The sequence below is a fragment of the Watersipora subatra genome, chromosome 1, assembly GCF_963576615.1.
Source record: "Watersipora subatra chromosome 1, tzWatSuba1.1, whole genome shotgun sequence".
Taxonomy (NCBI): domain Eukaryota; kingdom Metazoa; phylum Bryozoa; class Gymnolaemata; order Cheilostomatida; family Watersiporidae; genus Watersipora; species Watersipora subatra.
The window spans coordinates 14,669,157-14,687,620 of NC_088708.1; the positions used below are offsets into that span (position 1 = coordinate 14,669,157).

At 35.5% G+C, this 18,464-nt stretch overlaps 3 protein-coding genes across 3 annotated transcripts; 1 reads left to right on the top strand and 2 right to left on the bottom strand.

The window, feature by feature from the left end:
* Positions 1–10: 10 nt before the first annotated feature.
* On the bottom strand, positions 11–5,290 carry LOC137403781 (ragulator complex protein LAMTOR2-like). The gene is made up of 4 exons (XM_068089825.1): positions 5,136–5,290; positions 3,732–3,891; positions 460–549; positions 11–321 (listed from the first exon to the last, which is right to left on the bottom strand). The coding sequence occupies exons 1-4, from the start codon at positions 5,201–5,203 to the stop codon at positions 259–261; spliced, it is 381 nt and encodes a 126-aa protein (XP_067945926.1). The 5' UTR covers positions 5,204–5,290; the 3' UTR covers positions 11–258.
* Positions 5,291–5,424: 134 nt separating this feature from the next.
* LOC137397388 (cytochrome c oxidase assembly factor 7B-like) lies at positions 5,425–10,434 on the top strand. The gene is made up of 3 exons (XM_068083680.1): positions 5,425–5,670; positions 7,808–7,948; positions 9,831–10,434. Exons 1-3 carry the CDS (start codon positions 5,568–5,570, stop codon positions 10,265–10,267), a joined length of 681 nt encoding a protein of 226 aa, XP_067939781.1. The 5' UTR covers positions 5,425–5,567; the 3' UTR covers positions 10,268–10,434.
* Positions 10,435–10,491: 57 nt separating this feature from the next.
* LOC137397385 (transcription factor E2F3-like) lies at positions 10,492–18,154 on the bottom strand. Its single transcript, XM_068083677.1, has 9 exons — positions 18,062–18,154; positions 16,671–16,957; positions 16,460–16,577; positions 15,983–16,080; positions 15,769–15,893; positions 15,410–15,486; positions 14,397–14,611; positions 12,223–12,376; positions 10,492–10,744 (listed from the first exon to the last, which is right to left on the bottom strand). The coding sequence occupies exons 2-9, from the start codon at positions 16,938–16,940 to the stop codon at positions 10,545–10,547; spliced, it is 1,257 nt and encodes a 418-aa protein (XP_067939778.1). The 5' UTR covers positions 16,941–16,957; positions 18,062–18,154; the 3' UTR covers positions 10,492–10,544.
* Positions 18,155–18,464: the final 310 nt, after the last annotated feature.

Consider the following 18,464-nt stretch of genomic DNA (forward strand, 5'->3'; position numbering starts at 1 on the left):
TTTCCAGATCAAATTTTTGTATTTTGATATTATCTATATTATTTAGTTAAAATAAATATTTATGACGGATGGTCTAAGGAGATTTGACTACGCACCAATATACTGCATTGTCTTTTCATTAACATAAACATGGAAAATATTCAAAAACTTAATAATCCCATTATATAAAGGTTAAACTGTCAAGCTGTCTGGAGACTGAGTTAATAATCTTGCTAGACATAAACATAACCTTGTTACATATCGACTAGACAAAAAGTTCTATTTAGCTGCAGTAGCTACTTGTGTTAAAGGATCCTTCAAATACTCTCTCAAAGCTGTCACCTACAACAACATGCATACACATTGATACAAGTAGAATGATATCAGTATCACCATTACTGCAGTGCATTACATCAGTGTCAATTATAGGCAATATGTGGAGTATAAACAGGAACAGATAGATATAGACAAAACAAGTACCTTGGCTCGCAGCAACCCGAGCTGAACATCTTTATTTGCATATATACAGAGGAGGAGATCAGCGACCTTGGTGATGGCTACCTTCCCATCCTGCAAGTACGATAGCATCACTACTGCCTTTGCACACTAACTAAACACTACAAAGTGTTAAAAATGGCCTGAGACTGAGTGTTGAAATGATCGCCGAGACACAATCTAGTGTGACTAATAACAATCTAGCGAGGCCTAGCCAGTACACTGATTAGGAGCTTGGGCGGAGAGTTACTAAAATAAGAGCTGGAGTAAGCAGCAGATCTAAGGGTCTGTCTGTAGATGTAATAGCACCGAGTTTGATTCGCCTACATTGTGTATAAGAAACAGCTTAACACGGGTGAGCAGATGTGAAACAAAACCTGATAAATAAACAGGGAATGGAACTTCCAGACTTGAGACCATAACTATTCTAAAAGTTAACCAAAAGTTGCAGCGCGTGTGACAATGCTTAGCCAACTGGCTACAACAGTTCATTTATAATACAGCTATTGGTACAAGTACGAAGATCAAGGGCAGCAATGTTAAGGTAGAAATAAGCAGACAAACATTTATCATGTATTTTGCAAATACGAGCCACAATTTTTTGACCTATACATTTCCTCAATTTCATAATGTTCAGATTACACGAACAAGTGAATTATTTTGTGAGTTGTTCTCTCTTGGCTTCAATTACTCGCAACATCTAATAACTCCCACTTAGTTGATTTACAAAGATTCAAATGCGATATGTCACCATGTTCCATACTACAAACTGGTTATAAGTGTAAGTATTATAATATGTAGATTAGATAATCTTGCTATAGTCTCCTATTTGGTTAGTTCTGAAGAGACCGTTTGCAATAAGCAAGTCATACCAAAGCTAGTACTGAGCGATACAATCACTTGTGCAAAAATGCTGAAGGTCCTATTGGTCCATGTTCAGGTACAATCTGTTCACCAGGTGTTGTTGAGCAGTCCTATACGTGAAATCACCAAATTTCAAGGTCATTTGAAACTGATTAAAATGTACATGCATATTTGGCAATGGCTCCGAAAACAACAACGCTATTAACCAGTCATTGATGACAGACAAAAAGAATTGTGCATTGTTGATATGACAGTTGACCAATGAATTAACGGCAGCTGAAATTTACATATAGAGTGAACGAGCAAAAACTTGGAGCTGAATTTCTCAGTTTTTCTGTCGAATAAAGCTAAATCATTGCTAAGGCAGATAAAGTTCTACCTTTACGTGCATTTCCTTTGATAATCTCTAATAATATCACTGATTTAACGAAGTTGTGGAATTAAAAAAAGTAGAATATTCTAGCAATGTGTGGGCAGAGTTTGTAGGTCAAGGTCAAATTTTGTACTAGTTTCACTAAGCGTTATTGGTGCCAGCGCAAACGTAACAATGAACTTTTCTGCACATACTGCGGGCAAGATTTTTCTTTCTAAAAAGTTCAACGTTTGAAGCATTAATGAACTCGGACTAGTATTTTGTAAACAACGAAGGGCAAGGTTTTTCGTGTCATCAAATAACTGGTCGATATAGTAGTTGCTCGAGACATAATCAACTATGCATATACATGTGTATTTTAGCCAGTTACAAGTACACTGATGCGTCAAATGACCTGAAAATTGGTGATTCTACATAGAAGACTCAACTTATACACAGTGTTAACAGATTGTTTCACCTGAACATGACCTAATAAGGACCTCTTTCGAAAGTGCCTCTATTCGTTCTTAGAATCATTAATTGAAAGTTGTAATTGATTTCACATTAACTTTTTCACGACGTTAATACATATCAGTTTATTGATGGTCACCTTTTTTTAAACATGAAATCTGTTGTCAGTGTAAACAGTAATCTAGCTTAGTTATAAATTATATTTCCTTTAAATGAGGTGCATACGATGATAGCGCATTGATACCTATAGCCCTCTCGTAAAACTGCATTATAAACTTAGTTGAGAAAACATTCAATGGTCATAGCTCGTACAGCCAAACATAAACATGTCAAGTAATTTGCTCCATATGTCGAGATCGTTGTATGTTGGGGTAAAGATTCTTATAGGAGTGTATTATATTTTATTCGATTCATTTTACCGCAAAAAAAACTTAAAAAATATTTAAAACATGTTTTTCAGAAAACTGTGAAAAACTAATTGCAAAAACTAAATTATAATGTAAGAAACAAAATAACTAACAAAACACTAAATAAAAGGTGTTTTTATTGTCACACTGCTTTTAAGTTGAAGGTAAGCAAATTGAGATGTAGCTTTGACAATACAGCTTGCTTAAGGCCCTGATAGAACCAAGAAGCTAGCCTAATGTATGGTCTGTGCATTTTATGAATGAACATGACTTATTTATATAAATCTCCTGTTATATTTAATGTTACTATATATTACCTTAATTATCAAGGACAACCTCTCCATTTTCACTCATTTCTGGTTTTGTTTTCTTTGTATCACTGTTATTTGCATCCCTATGACAATTACTAGACAACTTCAGAGCCTTTTTAAAGAGTTCTTCTAAAGAATTTTGCCCATATTTTTTAACTATTTATCAATAGAATTTTAAGAAAAACATTGCCTTTTTATCCCAGCGGCTACTACTTGTACTCGTTTTTTTGGGTTGCATGATTTTAGCACAAAATAATGAATGTATGAAGCGGTGTTTAATATCATTCAAGTACCGTAGTACCAAACTACGTAATAGAGAACTTGACACCGCACATCAGCTTCACACATAGAGAATAATTACTTCACACGTTGAGACAAACATCTGTTGAAATTACAATCGATCAGTGAGTGACTGGACTGAGAATGACATACTACACACGGTGCTTAACAATAGCCAGCCTGCATATCTCAACTAATTGAACATTATATACAGTCATATCTATAAAAAATACTAAGGGCTGATGAATGTGTTATAAATGACTAGCAGTAAGTCTGGTGATGCCCAGGAATTTTTTCATTTGTAATCAGATAGTCAGCAGATGGGTGTTTAAGTGTCAGGTTCTCAGGAACCAGATGGAGTTTTGAAACCAAATATTTTGGGCGACCTGATGAAAGGCACGGAGCATATCCATGGGAAGTTCAAACAAAATCTGACAGAAATGTGGAAACACATAGTATTTACACGGACAAACAGTCAGACACGCGTACACACAATGGCAGAGTAGGACTTATTAATACAGATTATCAACTAGTCATTATAAAAGCTTATGCGTTAGACAGGAGTATCCTCACCATACACTGAATCATGACCATTCCAAGGGGATCATTGTCAAGAAGTTCTTCAGCATTTTTTGTGTAAGATGTCCAGATGTTACCAGCAAGAGCAGCGACATGCATTTCCTGGTCATCATATCCAGCGCATGCTAGTAATGAACCTTCTGTAGTAAGAAGTCTGTGAAAAGAATTTCATTGCTAACCTCATCTAAAAGCTTGGCTAAACGTAATTCATAATCGTCAATAATAATTTATATAACTTATGGGATGCAATCTCTTTACAGTCTAAATTATACTGCGTATTGCTGGTTTTAATCTGATTCCCGATTACAGTATATGAAGTGGCTTTAGATTCTAGTGAATAAAGTGTGATTTATTTTGACTGACATTCTGCGTTTTCCAAAACCATGCTATTATCAGCTTGATTTTAAAAATAATCATTTTTACCGCTGTGTACGACCTACACAATGATAAATCGGAAAAAAAAAACAATTAGAATAAAAGTGAGAGATAACCAATTTGATTTTTTTATTACATTTCACAACCAAATTTGTACAATGTATTGTAATTGTATGTAGCACCTGTACAATAATCATAAATCTGTGGCTGTTGCATAAGTTACAATATCGTTAATAAAAAGACAGAAATTCACCAAATAGTGGCAGCTGAACTGACAAAAGGGTGGCGGCTTGGACATTTACAAATATAAAAGACGACTAAAACATATTGATGCACCAATAAGAAAATCGCAAAGATAGAGTCAGAAGCAAGGAAACATGAGAGCAAAAAATAGCGGTGACAGAGGCTGTTTCTCAATTATATACATGTATATTCAACTGCGCTTGTAATTACATTACCGTCTACAGACAAAACCTGTACCTCTCCATGACATGAAGATTAGCCATATAAAATACACCTTAAGACAATTGACAAAATTTGACTCAGCAAACAACTAGCGCAGACATAAGGTATATTATCAACTGTCTGCTTTTGTAATAGAACAAATAACATAACAACAACCTTTGCTATGTTGTTTAATTTTTAATACGTTTATCACAGCTTCAACTTCACAACAGCAAAAATTTCACATATATACAGATATCTAAAAAGTAAAAGTGCAACCTAGTTATATCCACAAATATGCTACATACACGTACCTATTCCAATGACGTTAATTAAATTGCTAGACCTTTTTATATCTCACGTTTAATTGTCTATCTATATAACACACCCATTCATGCCACTCAACCAAGTCACCCATTTGATTCAAAATATACAAACCATGCACATTTCCCAATTTAATAGTTTTTCTGGAGGAGTTGCATCATTGTTCAAATCTTAAAAAACAATTTCAAAAACGATTTCAGAGCTGTGAGTAAAAATGATGTGAAAGAATGTCTACGGTGCAGAGTTTACACTTACAATGTACTTTTAACCCCTCCACTGTTTGCTTGATTTAGCACTTGGGTCAACACTTTTGGCTTTAACATGATGAAAAATTGTTACTTTCCTAAAACCAAACTTAAACAAAACGATGTAATCACGAGGTGTATGAGCTCGATAACGTGGTTCTGTTAGACTTCCTAAAGTCGACAACGACAATACTAAAGGTCCTTTAGAGCTAAGGCTGCCAAACTATAAAATAAGCCTCTTCACGCGGAACGTCTGCAGACTGAGCAAATGCATCGCCATCATAAGAGTTTGGCGTGCAGTTACACAGCTAGGTCTAAAGCAAAATCATTTTCTTTAATTTACCGGCGCAGCTTTTAATAAATATTATATTTATTATTTGCCGTGGTCATTTGTATTTTTAGTTGTAGACGTAATTTATAAACAATAAATTAATTTGTACTAATGGATGATTATGATTTAACAAAAGAAGAAGACGTTCAAGCATACCTAAAAAACATTGAGACGGAATACACTTACCAATGCGTTCACGAAAAAGAACCAGACGGTAGGTATTCTTCACATGTCATGGTTAGTTATTTGTTTAGTGGTTAAAAGTATTGGATATTTAGGTGTAAGCCAACGTGAGATAATCAGCTAAGTTTTAATTGATCATGTAATGCTGTTGTAGCTACACCCTAATATCGTCGAGTAGGAATCAATTTAGCAGTGAGGAAGAAGAAAACCGTTGTTTTCTCACTGGCTGATCTAACCGTATATGTTTTTTTTACAGAATTAGCACATTATGGTTACTATTATCGTGTTGACACTTTCTTAATAGTTTTTGCTAGGTAGCATTTATCAATTTAGATGTCTCTACCCAAATCTAAAGCTGATAACTACAAATAACAGCATCAGATGATAGTTTTTGCTATTTAAAAAATTGGTTAAAATTTTCCCTGAGATTGTGTACTTGTATGTTGTCCTTTCTACAAAGAAATTTTTTTTAATTGGCTCTGAATGATTACTATGAGAGCTATTGTCACAGGAAATTAGGTGATGCTGGCAAATGAATTAGATACAAGTTATAGTGCCATTTTACATCACAATGTTTATACCTTTTGTGTTTTGAAAAGGGACATGCAGAGAAAAATATTCACAGTGGCTAAAATTAAATTAAGCTTTGTAAATTTACACTTCTGCTTCTTTAGCCTACCGGGCTGGAAAGCTTCACCTATCACTTGATAGTAAAGTTCTCCTGTTTGAGCCTACTCTCTGGTATAAAGTAGTTAAATGTGTACATATTAAGTACACAAGTGCTGCGAAATACATGCATTAAATAGTGCACCGACTTATGCAATCCATTTAAGCCAGCTCAGGAGAGTTGTTTGCAGGAGTTTTTGTGCTGGTGATAGTGTTGGTGATGCTGTAATGATACCTTCGTATATTTTTATTGTACGCACATTTTTACTATGTAAGGTAAGTTAACCAAGTAAAATGTATATATGCGATGTATCTCTTCAGGTGTGGCAAGGCTAACTTATTAAAGTTAGCCAAATTTAAAAAGTATTGTTGTTCAAGTGGCTGATCACAGTGCGCTGAGCTCAATTCGCTGTATTTGGTCTATTGCCATTTACTTTTCAGAGTGACTAAAATAATGCAAATAGTCAATAAATTTAGCAGCAGAATTGTATGGGAACAAGATGCTTTATATTATGATGGTTTGGGGTCATGTCATGATGGGTTTCTCCTTGCATACATATTTTTGCCTTGGTAAGGTGCATTAAATGTAGGGAAACATCTTTTGTGAGAAGTTGAACTGCAAAATGGAGCACCATTAATGTAAATTGCAGCAAGATACAGCGTTTTCTCGTATAAATAGCGCAGTACCAATATGTGTCAAAGTTTATTTTACTCAACAGATATGCTTTGCCTACAATTAAGTAACTATTTGTGAAAGATGTGTCAACATAGAGATCGTGATGTTCAAATTAAATTTCTAATGGAGATTATTGTTATTCAGTGTCTATCTATAACAGTCAAGGCACTCATGGAATCATAATTTACTACATTACTGAATTTCTAATGGAGCCGCTCATTACTCATGTTTGTTTACTGTGATTTTGTCTGAAGTTAATATAGGCCACAACAAGATATTTTTTAAAATTTTGATTGACTGGTTATCAACTGTGTTCTTGTTTCGTTCTGTAAAATGCGTCAAATTTCATCATGACATTTTTGGTAAAATCATTCTACAAACAACCTTGACTAAATTTGCGGATTCACAAGCTTCCAAACACATCATTAGAGATAGCTGCGATGGGTAGCAATGCATTATGTCCTACAATCAAGTTTGCAGGAGTGGGATAGTTGTTTGATAATGTTTGTCATGCACAGAGGTGAATCGAGGCAAGAATGCTAGGTATAGGCTGTCCTTATAAATTTGATACCTGCTATTAGCATGCAGAATTTAGCCGATGTACAGGCAGGTAAAATCTCTTGTGCAAATAGCATGTATAATACCAATGATATAAAAAACCCACATTGGGGAGTTTTCAATCATTGATAATACACACTGAAGTGAGGCGTGTACAGTTGACAGGTATACCACATTCAACTGATCGACAATGTTTGACTCATTGTTGTCAATAGAAATAGCATCAAATTTGATCCCTGAAGGTAAGTTCTTTATATGCTGGTTTTAGGCTGTCATCGACTCGCTGACTTTTTTAACTCATTAAAGAAGGATGAACAAAAAGGCAGCAAACTTTTCAAAGAGAATTGTGATGAGCACAAGTATGGCCACAGCTGTTTTAAGTATGCAGGACAACGACTCATCGGCAAAGGTAAAATAGTTTGAGATCTATTCTATTAACGAGTTAATATTCTAAATAACTAGAACCATCATCTATTTCAGAGCAGAAGATCAGGTACTATGTGTACATGTAGTTCTGACATGCTCCTTAACCTCTTCGCTGTTAGTACATTGTTACTAGGTAACGGTTTATTAAACATGAATCATTTGCCTCTGCAAAATTTATTTCATAAATTTTGTTATGAATATACACCATATGTAAGTTGTTTTATGCAGGTGATTTTTTACATTTGTAGAAACTTTGTTCATCTGTTAAACCCTGGAAGTTGAAAGCATAGTATACTTTTTAGCAGTGTAGAGATGAGTATAGTAATTGAAGACATCGATAATATGTATATCTATGCTTTCATAAGTCAACGTAATGTCTTACACTTCGTATCATCTGTGAATTTATGTATTAAATATCAATCAGTCCAAATTGTATGCCAACATGAGCACAATACTGATAGCCGGCATCTGTCTATAACTCACTTAGATTTTTACCTCAATCACTGCAACCTGCACCCTCCATAGTTGTGACCACCTTGCTGAAAAGGAGACACGGTTTGTTTGCGGTCCATTTGGTTGGATCATTATATCAGAAATCTCAAAGATTCGGATTACTCAATGAGAGTCAGCCCCTCAAGTGATGCCAGGCTATTATTCAGTCTTTTAAGCCAAGTATTGCATTGATTTTGTTAGCTTATAGAAATGACCTTTCCTTGAATGGTCAAGTTTTTTTCCTTTAGAGTTTAAAATAGCAGCTCCTAATGTTATAGTGTAATGATAAGTCCTAATGATAAGCCTTACTATCTTATCTATGACTATATGAATGCCTGGTGTTACACAGCTAACAAACAAGTTGTTGATTAGAGACTTTATTTTTAACTGGCCAAGTTTCTTTACCCAATGTAAGCTAGTCTCAATTTAGTCTAAGAGTTGTCTGTCCTTCTCAAGACCGTGTTAGAAAAATGATTGCATCATGATCTCTCACGCAATCATGATCTTTCATGCAATCATGATCTTCAAGCACACTAGCTGAAGGGTGCTATTTTAAGCAATTGGCATTGAAGATTGGCAGGTGTAATAAGCATGTGTACAATTATACCATTGTATGCCCAGTTGAACGCATAATGTAATGGATAGAATGCTTGTCTGCAGAACTGGAGGCCCTGAGTGCAATTACAGTGTGAAGTGGATTTTTTGTTCTTAAAACATTACCACGATCACTGGACACATGAATGAAAGACAGACAGACTTTGAGATTTATATATATATATATATATAGCAATGGTAACAAAGTGAATAACACGGTGCCTGGGCTACCCGTTTAAAATAGGCATGCTCAAGCTGCTTATTATCGTTGGATGAATATCTGAAGAGAGGAGTGTTAAGTTGCAAACTCTTAGCTAATCTCACCTTGTACAAATGTTAATAATACAATTATGTAGTTATTGGCATACACATATGATATAGCGTAACATTGAAGGAGTGGTTATGGACAAGGTCTACTTCTGATATGCACATTCTCTTGGTCTCGCCTTATTACGTTGAAGCTTGCCACCCTCGCATGACATCGTGTAATCCATTTTCATAGCTGTAAAGATTTACCAGTTGTAGCTATTGATATACATGCATGAATATGTGCTTTTTATACTTTGACTAGGGTGTATTAGGAGAGGTAGTCGCAATAATACTGTCAACGTACTGCTCTGTGCTACCATATAAGCATTGAGGACAGTGCATAATTTTTCTTTTTATTTAGCACATGCGATCAAACCCTATGATTTTTTTAGTGACAAACATATACCATGTGCATTTATATCTACGACCACCAACCTTCCACATGAGCTATTATTCTTGCACAATTTTAGGTGTAGAAGCCAACCCTGAGGAGGGTGCAGAGTACTTTGAAAAATCCTGCGAGTATGGTTATGTGAAAGGATGCTCTAATGCTGGAATTCTCTATGTTGACAAAAAGTTTTCCAAAACTGACTATGACAAGGGACTGAAGTACCTGCAGATGGCTTGTGACAAGGATATCGGACATACATGTGCGACAATTGGCACAGGTCATTTGCTCGGGCTATACGGCCTATCAAAAGACTCTACCAAGGCCGTTGAGATGCTAAGCAAAGGCTGCGATTTGGGTTCTGTGACAGGGTGCGCTAACCTCAGCCGAATGTACAAAATCGGTGACGGAGTTCAAAGAAACGATGCCTTGTCAAATAAGTACAGCGCACTAGCGAGGGCCGCCATGAAAAAGCAGGAAGGAGACGGGTCTAGCATATCGCTGGGCCACACTAGTTGAAGTAATAATTTATGTATTTTATAATCATTGTAAATAGAATTTAATAAAAAATGTGACAAATAATCATGCTGCATGGCACTGGCGGGGAAAAAATGGTCGAGAGAGCTTATGCACTGACAGTCAGTAAAATATAGAACAGGCTAGTCAAGCTGATAAACATAAATAGAATACAAGTAAAAACTTTTCAGCAATAAAATATTTACTCGAAAAAATAGTGGTAGCGTTCAACTTTACAGAATATTTAATTAAATTATGAAGCATAATAATATAAATAGTTCTAAAGATTAAAAGGCGTAACATCAAATAAATCGGTTATACCCTCCGTACTTTCCATTGTATAAAGGTACTCGTTGTCATGGAGTGGTGGATCAAGAGACAGAGCAGGTTGTTGGTCTATAGTTTGTAGTCCAAGTGGCCCTGAAGGCTCACAAGAAATGTCTTGATCCTCAAGAAATGCATGTCTCAGCGATGGTATGCCTAAATGTAGAAAGGATTAATTTCATGGTTGTTATCATCTTATTAAAAACTGATTTCATATTGTTATCGACAGGTCAGTCTAAATGACCTGCCTACGAGATCGACCTTGCTAAAATTGCATTATTGGCTAGTCGATTCATACCACTTCACAATATTATCTTCAAGACATCTATTTTTTTTGCATTGATGGCCGCCAAAATTAACTTTAGAGGGCGCAACAGTCTTGTGTCAATGACACAACTCGCTGAATTAAGATATGTGTTTCAATCCGAACAAAAATTGTTATTTCAACTCGTAATTTGTTAAAATTCGACGCACCACTCTAATTGACCTTTAACGACTTGAATCACAGACAGTGTCTCTATGTCAATGCTTATGATTGAGGACAAAATCATATGAAACGTGCAAAACATGCTTCGACATGATAAGATGGAGAAATACAGACAACTTAGGAATTCCTAGATCAGCCATTTATGTTTTTTAAACAAAAATGGACAACAAAAAGTGCATTTTTCAATCGTTGCTAGAACCAACCACTTTGTCAAGAAGTATCTTTGATTAAAATATATATAAATTAACTGTGAGTTTGAACCGCATATGAGAGTTACTAACGAAACAATTTGAAGGAATGGCCAGATAACTCAAGCGACAACACATTGGCAGCACCACCTACTCTGTCATAGGTTTGATAATAGTTGCCTCACCTGTACTAAACGAAAATGCAGCGTTGACTAAATAGCAACACTAGGTGATTCCTTTACTAAGGCCCGAGATGACTCGGATGTTTTTTCACTTAATCTTGTGCCCAAGAAAACTCTATTTCCCAGTTTCGCTCTGATTCCAGTTTGACTAAGATTATGAAATTTTGGCAGAGTTATCTTTGATAAGTATTTAGGTTTCAACTCGATGGAACTGCTAATTCGAGAGATATCGTTGAAATACTGAGGGCATTTTCAACTGACCAAGAAATGAAAAATGACTTGTGACTTGACATCAGTTTCTAGTGACACTGATTAAAATTTTTCGTAAAGAAAGTTAATTAATAGATTAAGATTAATAGATTAAGATCAAAGCAAAATGAGTTTTACACTAAAACTAGTTGTTTTTCTATTCTTAAGAAATACACCCTCCTTCAGACTCAGCGCATCGCAACTATCAAGTTTTACCAGTTGCCTCTAAAACATCACTTTTTGGAGTGCCGCTATTCTATCCATCTGACTTGATTTTTTTGTTCACCAAATTCGAGAAGCTTACAGCTTCAAAATAATATCTAGTTCCAAAGTAAATGTGCAACTCGCAGTGCTTTCACAGTCGATGGCGTGTTGTTACTAGAGTCCAGGATCAGGGAAACTGCTGGTGGGAATGACTATGCTTCAAAGTGTTAATGCTTAAGTGCGTGAAGTTCAGTTGGCTGCTTCAATGAAACAATGATAGATGAGATAATTCCATAATACGAGCATGTGTAGGGCATAACTCACTTTTAAAACTGTCCTGGCTGTCTTCTGATGTCGTGAAACTGGTGTCTTCATCAACCGGTTCGGATTTGCAGACAGGAGCTTGAGGACTCGCCTTTTCAGGACAAAGAAAAACTTCAATCGGTCCGTTCTTGCTTTTTAGCCAGATTTGCATTTTCTGGAATGACATTCAATCGGATAGTGATATTACATGCCACAAGCATAAACTTTATAAATGAACATTTAAAACTTCATTTGATATACGTATGACCAATCACAGAAAAGAGTTATTTAGTGACCTTCCAGCTTCCTGAAACTAGTGTGCTTACGGGTTAGTGAAGCAATGGTTTACTGATGCAAACAGCAGATAAATTATTGCTTCAAAATGATTTAAAGGTTACAGCAGGTGTTTACAGCCTGTTGCTAAATATGTGCCCACTTGGGGGCCAAATTATTCAATGTGCGGACGTTATGTAAATGACAAATCATAGTTGTCATCCATTTCCTGGTATAAGACAACTCCATATTGCATGTTTGTAAGTGTTTAAAATGGTTTAAGCAGGTTTCGTGAAGTGAAAATGGGTATTTTAAATTGAAAGTGAGGTAATAAAAGAGAACATTACTTTTGACTACACATTGAACATTGGTTAAAACTAGAGCTGCACAACGATTATAAAAGTTAATCGCGATTACTAACTGGTCTGAACCAGTTAATCTTTGATTAATCTTAAAATTAATCTAGCAAAAACCTGCATATTTGAAAACACATAATACAGCTACATATAAATTAATTATATTTGAGACAATTATTGTTAACAGGAGTACATGTTATGTACATAAGTTACAATGTAACAACAACTAACAATGCGTCAGCTAACAGCTAGATCGGCATGGCACTTTTTTCGTTGTATAAACAAGTTTTATGTTAGTGACCCACTTAGAGTTCTCATAGTTGAGCGCAAAGTAATTGTATCTATTTGGTTAAAAAGTGTTGCTTGTCATAATATTTGTTTGTTAGTAAATTAAATGGTGGTAACCTGCTATGATAATGTTATATTTAGGCAGACACCGAGTCATAAATCTATTTCTGATGTTTTATATACTAATGTTTTACATATAATTACTCTTGTATATATTTTGCATATTGTGTTTGTCTTTATTATGTGTTTTACTTGCATATAATTACTTTTATATATACATATTTTACATATTGTGTTTGTCTTTATTATGTGTCTCATCGCTAATATTTCGTTAGCTTGGCCGTAATTAGGTCAACGTGTTAGCGACTCTATTAATCATTTATTCTTATACGGTTTCCTACCCGTTCCATTATACCGTCAGGGGAAAATATATGTATATATAGGGAATGCTCTCACTAGGAGAACGGAGTAGTCGCAGTTCCACGACTAATGGAAATTCTTTCGGAATAAAATAAACAAAAACCATACTCACTTCTCTTACAATTTATGCAACCTTTATTACAATCTAGATCGTGCCTGAGTAAAGACCGGCAAAATCTTTACAATATATTAAACAATACAAAAGAACCACATCATGATCCATCCGGTTGCATTTTATTTGAAGATTAATTGGCTCAACTCAGTTAATCCTGTATTTGTATTGATCACGTTAATCACTTAATTAACGCGATCATTGTGCAGCTCTAGTAAGAACGGTGAATGAGACATGGGTCATTTTAAGTAGACAGAAACTCATTAAAAACATTCTGACGATTATCGACATCAGATTTGTATTCTGATAACCACCGCAATGAATTTCAGAGAGACCAGAAAAATTGGTCTCAGACGATGTTGTCCTTTGTATCAGTTATGTGGAAAGCCTCATTAGAAGAATTCAAACACGTTGCTGGTACAAGAGGTTTGTTTGATGATGATGATAGCGCAAGGGGGACAAATACAAAAAACTGACAAAACACTAATAGTAGACAAAGACGAGCTTGTTGCGACCCTAAGAAATTCGATACTTCAGCGTGCCATGCCACGTGTACCATAAGTTGCCGACCCCAGGGTTACAGCATCTTAACACGTTAGCCAATAGTATAAAAGTCTAATTTAAAATCATAAAAGTTGGATAACCCTTCAACACGAATATTAAAAAATGCCATTTAACATCGTAAGAATCTTGTCAAAACATACTACATTATGAGTTGACGCACTTGCAAAGGCGATGTTACAAACCTCTCGAGAATCAGGAACCTCAAGCCTTGTTTCCGCAGGAGCTTTAATGGCTATTACAGTGTCTTTGCCAAACGGCTCCACCTTTTTAATGTCATGATAGGTCACATAGGCGAGCTTATTTGTTTCGGAACTTTCCGTAAGATGTTTGAGTTGAAGGGTTGAACTTTCTATAAGCTTGTCTAGTCTATTCTCCTCGTTTTCAAGAGCAGCAACTTCTGCGAATTTGCAAAATGTTCGATTAGAAGAGGTCAACGAACCATCAGAGAAAATTATGACAATTGAAAGCTTGTAAATGGCAATTGTGGGAGAAAGCTAATATAAACCATGATGGTATAATATCTAGCGATTGAAAAAACTCGTGTCAATAAAACCCATGTAAATAAATTGGTGTTTAAACAGGATGATTCTGCCTATGTAGGTCAATTCCTAACTGTAATTCAAAGAATTCAGAAAATAAAATGTGTAGGCGCACCTATAATTCATTGCATCCTAATGTCTTTTTAACATTATTGAAAACTAAAGATCCACTGCTCCAGTAATGTTCTAACATAATGTTTTTGTCATTTAGGTTGCAGCGCTTGCAATAATCCAACTGTATCCAGGCAAGTACGAGTCACACAGTGATTTTCCATGTATCTGCAACTGATGGCAATTGAAGAGCATTCGAAATTACAAACTTAAGTAGATTTTGCCAAATATAGTAAATATAGAAATATTATTCCACAAATAACATTAGGGTAGCCAAGTTTTCTTGATAACACGTTACATAAAAAAGTCTCATTAGCTGTTGAAAGGCTCCCAATCATTAACACATCTCGTTCCCCACCCCCCCCCCCCCCCCCCCCGTCAGGACGATGTATTTGCATTTCATGTATTGCTTAGCTCATGCAGTAGAGAATAGCATGCTGGACAGAGCAGAGGGCAATCCCTAAAAAATTAACCTCCAAGGAATTATGTATGTAAGATTAAGAAATCAGCGAACATACTGAGACATAAGATAAACAGACATCTACCTGTCCGAATGTCAAGTTTAGCATTAGCTTTCGAGTCCAAACGAACGCCACTGGATTCACCACTGAACCAAGACCCTCTGAAAAAAAATAATGCCTTGTATCAACCTTATTCCTGCTTATAAGCACGTAACTCTGATTGAAAGCAAACGAAATGATAATATGCTAACTTAATTTTAACAGCTACATATTTTTATAACTCAATACATCCATGTGATAAACTTGTACACACATACCAAAGAATCCATACAGAAATCAACATAATACAATTGTAAACTGGAGTTGTGGCCATAGTAATGACTGAGTATAATCTAGCATACATCCGCAAAAACATTTGCAATAGCAACTTCCTGGCTACTAACCTCCATTGTATATTGTTTTTAGACTTTTTCCGTATGAGGTTGATTCCTTCAAGAACATTTGTAATGTCATATATACGTCTTTTCTGTACATCTAATGACTCAGCAGCGACATTCAAGTCTAAAATCTACAAAATAAAATGATTTTGTAAATAAGCAAGTGGTCAGTAGAGCGAGAAAATGGAAACATTGAAGTGATGACCTAGTTAATCCTCACCCCATCCTCCGCAGACTTTAGAAGCTCAACAAACTTTTTAGTGAGAAGACCAAGAGAAGTGTCATATCTGTTTCTGTCCATAGGAGATCTGATGTTGCCTAAACAAACAATCAACCCATTCATTGGCCTTAGTTAAACAGAAACGCCTGCGCCCAGCCCAATGCATTGATTTTGCAATACAAATGACAGTCCATCAATAAAAGTTTCAACTGAACTCGGCACACATTATTTGCTAACAAAGCAAACGAGTTCAAGCACAACATTTCCCGCGCCGAGTAACAATAGTTGAGGCCAATGATTACTAGCAATGATTACTAACAGACAAATAAATACATTATCACAGATTAGATCTGCTCGACATTGAAGGAATAACTTTTCTAAATTGTATTGTGGATAAAACTAGGTTAAAATGCCGACATAAGTAATATGGAAATGTAGCCTAACTGGGCAAAACATAAAACCATGAGCAACTCCTACCAAGGGAGGTGTCATACACAGATTTGCGTTTTCTTCCTGTACTGGGAGGCGTGAGGAGTGTTGGAGTACCACATGTTAGCACCGGTGTCCTTGGTTCCAACTCGAGCTTTCGTTTAACCTGTTTTAACACAATACCGTAAAGATTAACTTTAGTCATAACTTCAAAATTAAAAATTTATACTTAACAGCAACTAAACAAACATTTTTCTACCTGAGGAGTTGTATCAAGCATGAGATCTGATCTAACAGTCGAATAGTTGCATCTATTTGTCGGCCCATGCGGAGTAAATGGATTTGAATACGGACCGCCAACATCAACACGCTCTATTTCACTAGAAGGCTCCATTTTTATTACAGCAGACGCGACTCCTGGGGTTGTAGTGCGACTCGACCTGCTTAGAATGTTGGGCTGAGTCTTGTGAGACCGTCGGCGTGTACATGGTGTCTGACGGAGTACATCAGCTGAGACAGAACCAGACATTCTAGCCTGAGTCACACCTGCCAATTTAAATATACAATAGAACTTACTTTCAAATATCTTCAAAATAGAAAGCATGTATATTTATGTCTACAGTTACAATGCACAGGAGATAATCTGTAAGAATTGAATATTTTGAAGTTCCGAAAAATTGAAAAACTGGTTTTTAGCAACTTTATTGTTTAAAAAAAAGTCAAATTTAATTTATCATAAGATTCATGCAAATTTCAAATTTGTTTGACTGCAAATGACATAAAAATTCAAGGTAGTGCAAGCAATAGTCAATTAACTGTTTCAAAAGAGAAACGTGCTAATTACATTGCAGAAATTTAGTTTTATCTGCCAGGTGTTGCGAAAAAACATCAAAACACATCATTACCATCTAAATGAAACACTCAGCAATGTTTAAAATGAGAAAACGACAGAGAGCTCAACCAAGACAACTTAGCTTTTATTACAAAGCTTATCTTGATGTATCGATGAGTAGTGCATGGTGTTCCAGCAATGGAAGAGAAGGCGGCACTACAAACTGTTAATTATCGACCCAATACAACAGGTGGAATGATAAACTAGTATTAAAATATTTACCTAAAAAGCCTTTATGCATGTGAAGAGTGACACCTGGCAAAGCCTATTAATGAAATGGTAATTTATGGTTTCGTACCAAGCTTCGAATGATAAAACTGATTTAGGCAGCATTCTATTTCAGTTAATTAAACAATAGGGCGACGGTAGTTTGGCATCCCTATAATCCGCGGCATGTCTGGCGTTGTCATTATCCAATTTTTTCGAGCTATAAAAGGTTTTGTTCCAGACCCGACGCAAATATATTGTTGACTGAATTCAACAACACATACAAACTGCCCTTCATTCAACATCAGCTACGAAACGACAATAGCAAAAAGACGAATTGCAACTTGTACACTAATGCCAAATGTACATATTCTAGCAGAATATTTCAAATCTAAACGATACACTTTTATAAAGCTAGCAGGTCTTTGAACTACCCACAACCTATCAAATCGACAGCTTCTAAAATGTATTACCTTTCCACAGCTAAAATTGAAGCATGTTATTGAATTAATAATCGGTAATATAAAGTTAAAAATACTATGTTTACAAACCTGTGGTGGTTCAGTAGTAAAATCGAGTACGATGCCCGATGAATTAGGATGACTTATAGCAAGTAGATTTCTATAAACCTTTGGGCATTGAAGTGTACAATAACAACAGTACGTGGATAGTTTCCCGGTATATGGCGCGAAATTGTATTTCCCGCCAAACATTAATTGGATTTTGGGCGTTCTCATCCAATAAACTGCTGTTCTTTGTGTGGTATAACCAATGGCAATTTTGGAAAGACTCTCGCAAAGAGAATAACAACTATACGAGTCGTGTTACAACTCCCCTAACTTTTGTCCTTCAAGAGTTAGAAATGTTCAATTTTGGGAAACTCTGATTTAAAGTTTTTAAAAAATTTAAATACTTGTAAATTTTTTTTTATCATTTAATAAAAAAAAACTTTCA

Excerpts from the sequence above, each read along its gene's own strand:
- LOC137397385 (XM_068083677.1), bottom strand. The coding sequence starts at position 16,940 with ATGTCTGGTTCTGTCTCAGCTGATGTACTCCGTCAGACACCATGTACA. Across the intron at positions 16,578-16,670 it reads TGCTTGATACAACTCCTCAG|GTTAAACGAAAGCTCGAGTT; the intron begins GTAGAAAAATGT and ends GTGTTAAAACAG. Across the intron at positions 14,612-15,409 it reads TAAACTTGACATTCGGACAG|AAGTTGCTGCTCTTGAAAAC; the intron begins GTAGATGTCTGT and ends GCAAATTCGCAG.
- LOC137397388 (XM_068083680.1), top strand. The coding sequence starts at position 5,568 with ATGGATGATTATGATTTAACAAAAGAAGAAGACGTTCAAGCATACCTA. Across the intron at positions 5,671-7,807 it reads TCACGAAAAAGAACCAGACG|GCTGTCATCGACTCGCTGAC; the intron begins GTAGGTATTCTT and ends TGCTGGTTTTAG. Across the intron at positions 7,949-9,830 it reads ACAACGACTCATCGGCAAAG|GTGTAGAAGCCAACCCTGAG; the intron begins GTAAAATAGTTT and ends GCACAATTTTAG.
- LOC137403781 (XM_068089825.1), bottom strand. The coding sequence starts at position 5,203 with ATGTTAAAGCCAAAAGTGTTGACCCAAGTGCTAAATCAAGCAAACAGT. Across the intron at positions 550-3,731 it reads TGGTCATGATTCAGTGTATG|GATGGGAAGGTAGCCATCAC; the intron begins GTGAGGATACTC and ends TCGTACTTGCAG. Across the intron at positions 322-459 it reads TCGGGTTGCTGCGAGCCAAG|GTGACAGCTTTGAGAGAGTA; the intron begins GTACTTGTTTTG and ends ATGTTGTTGTAG.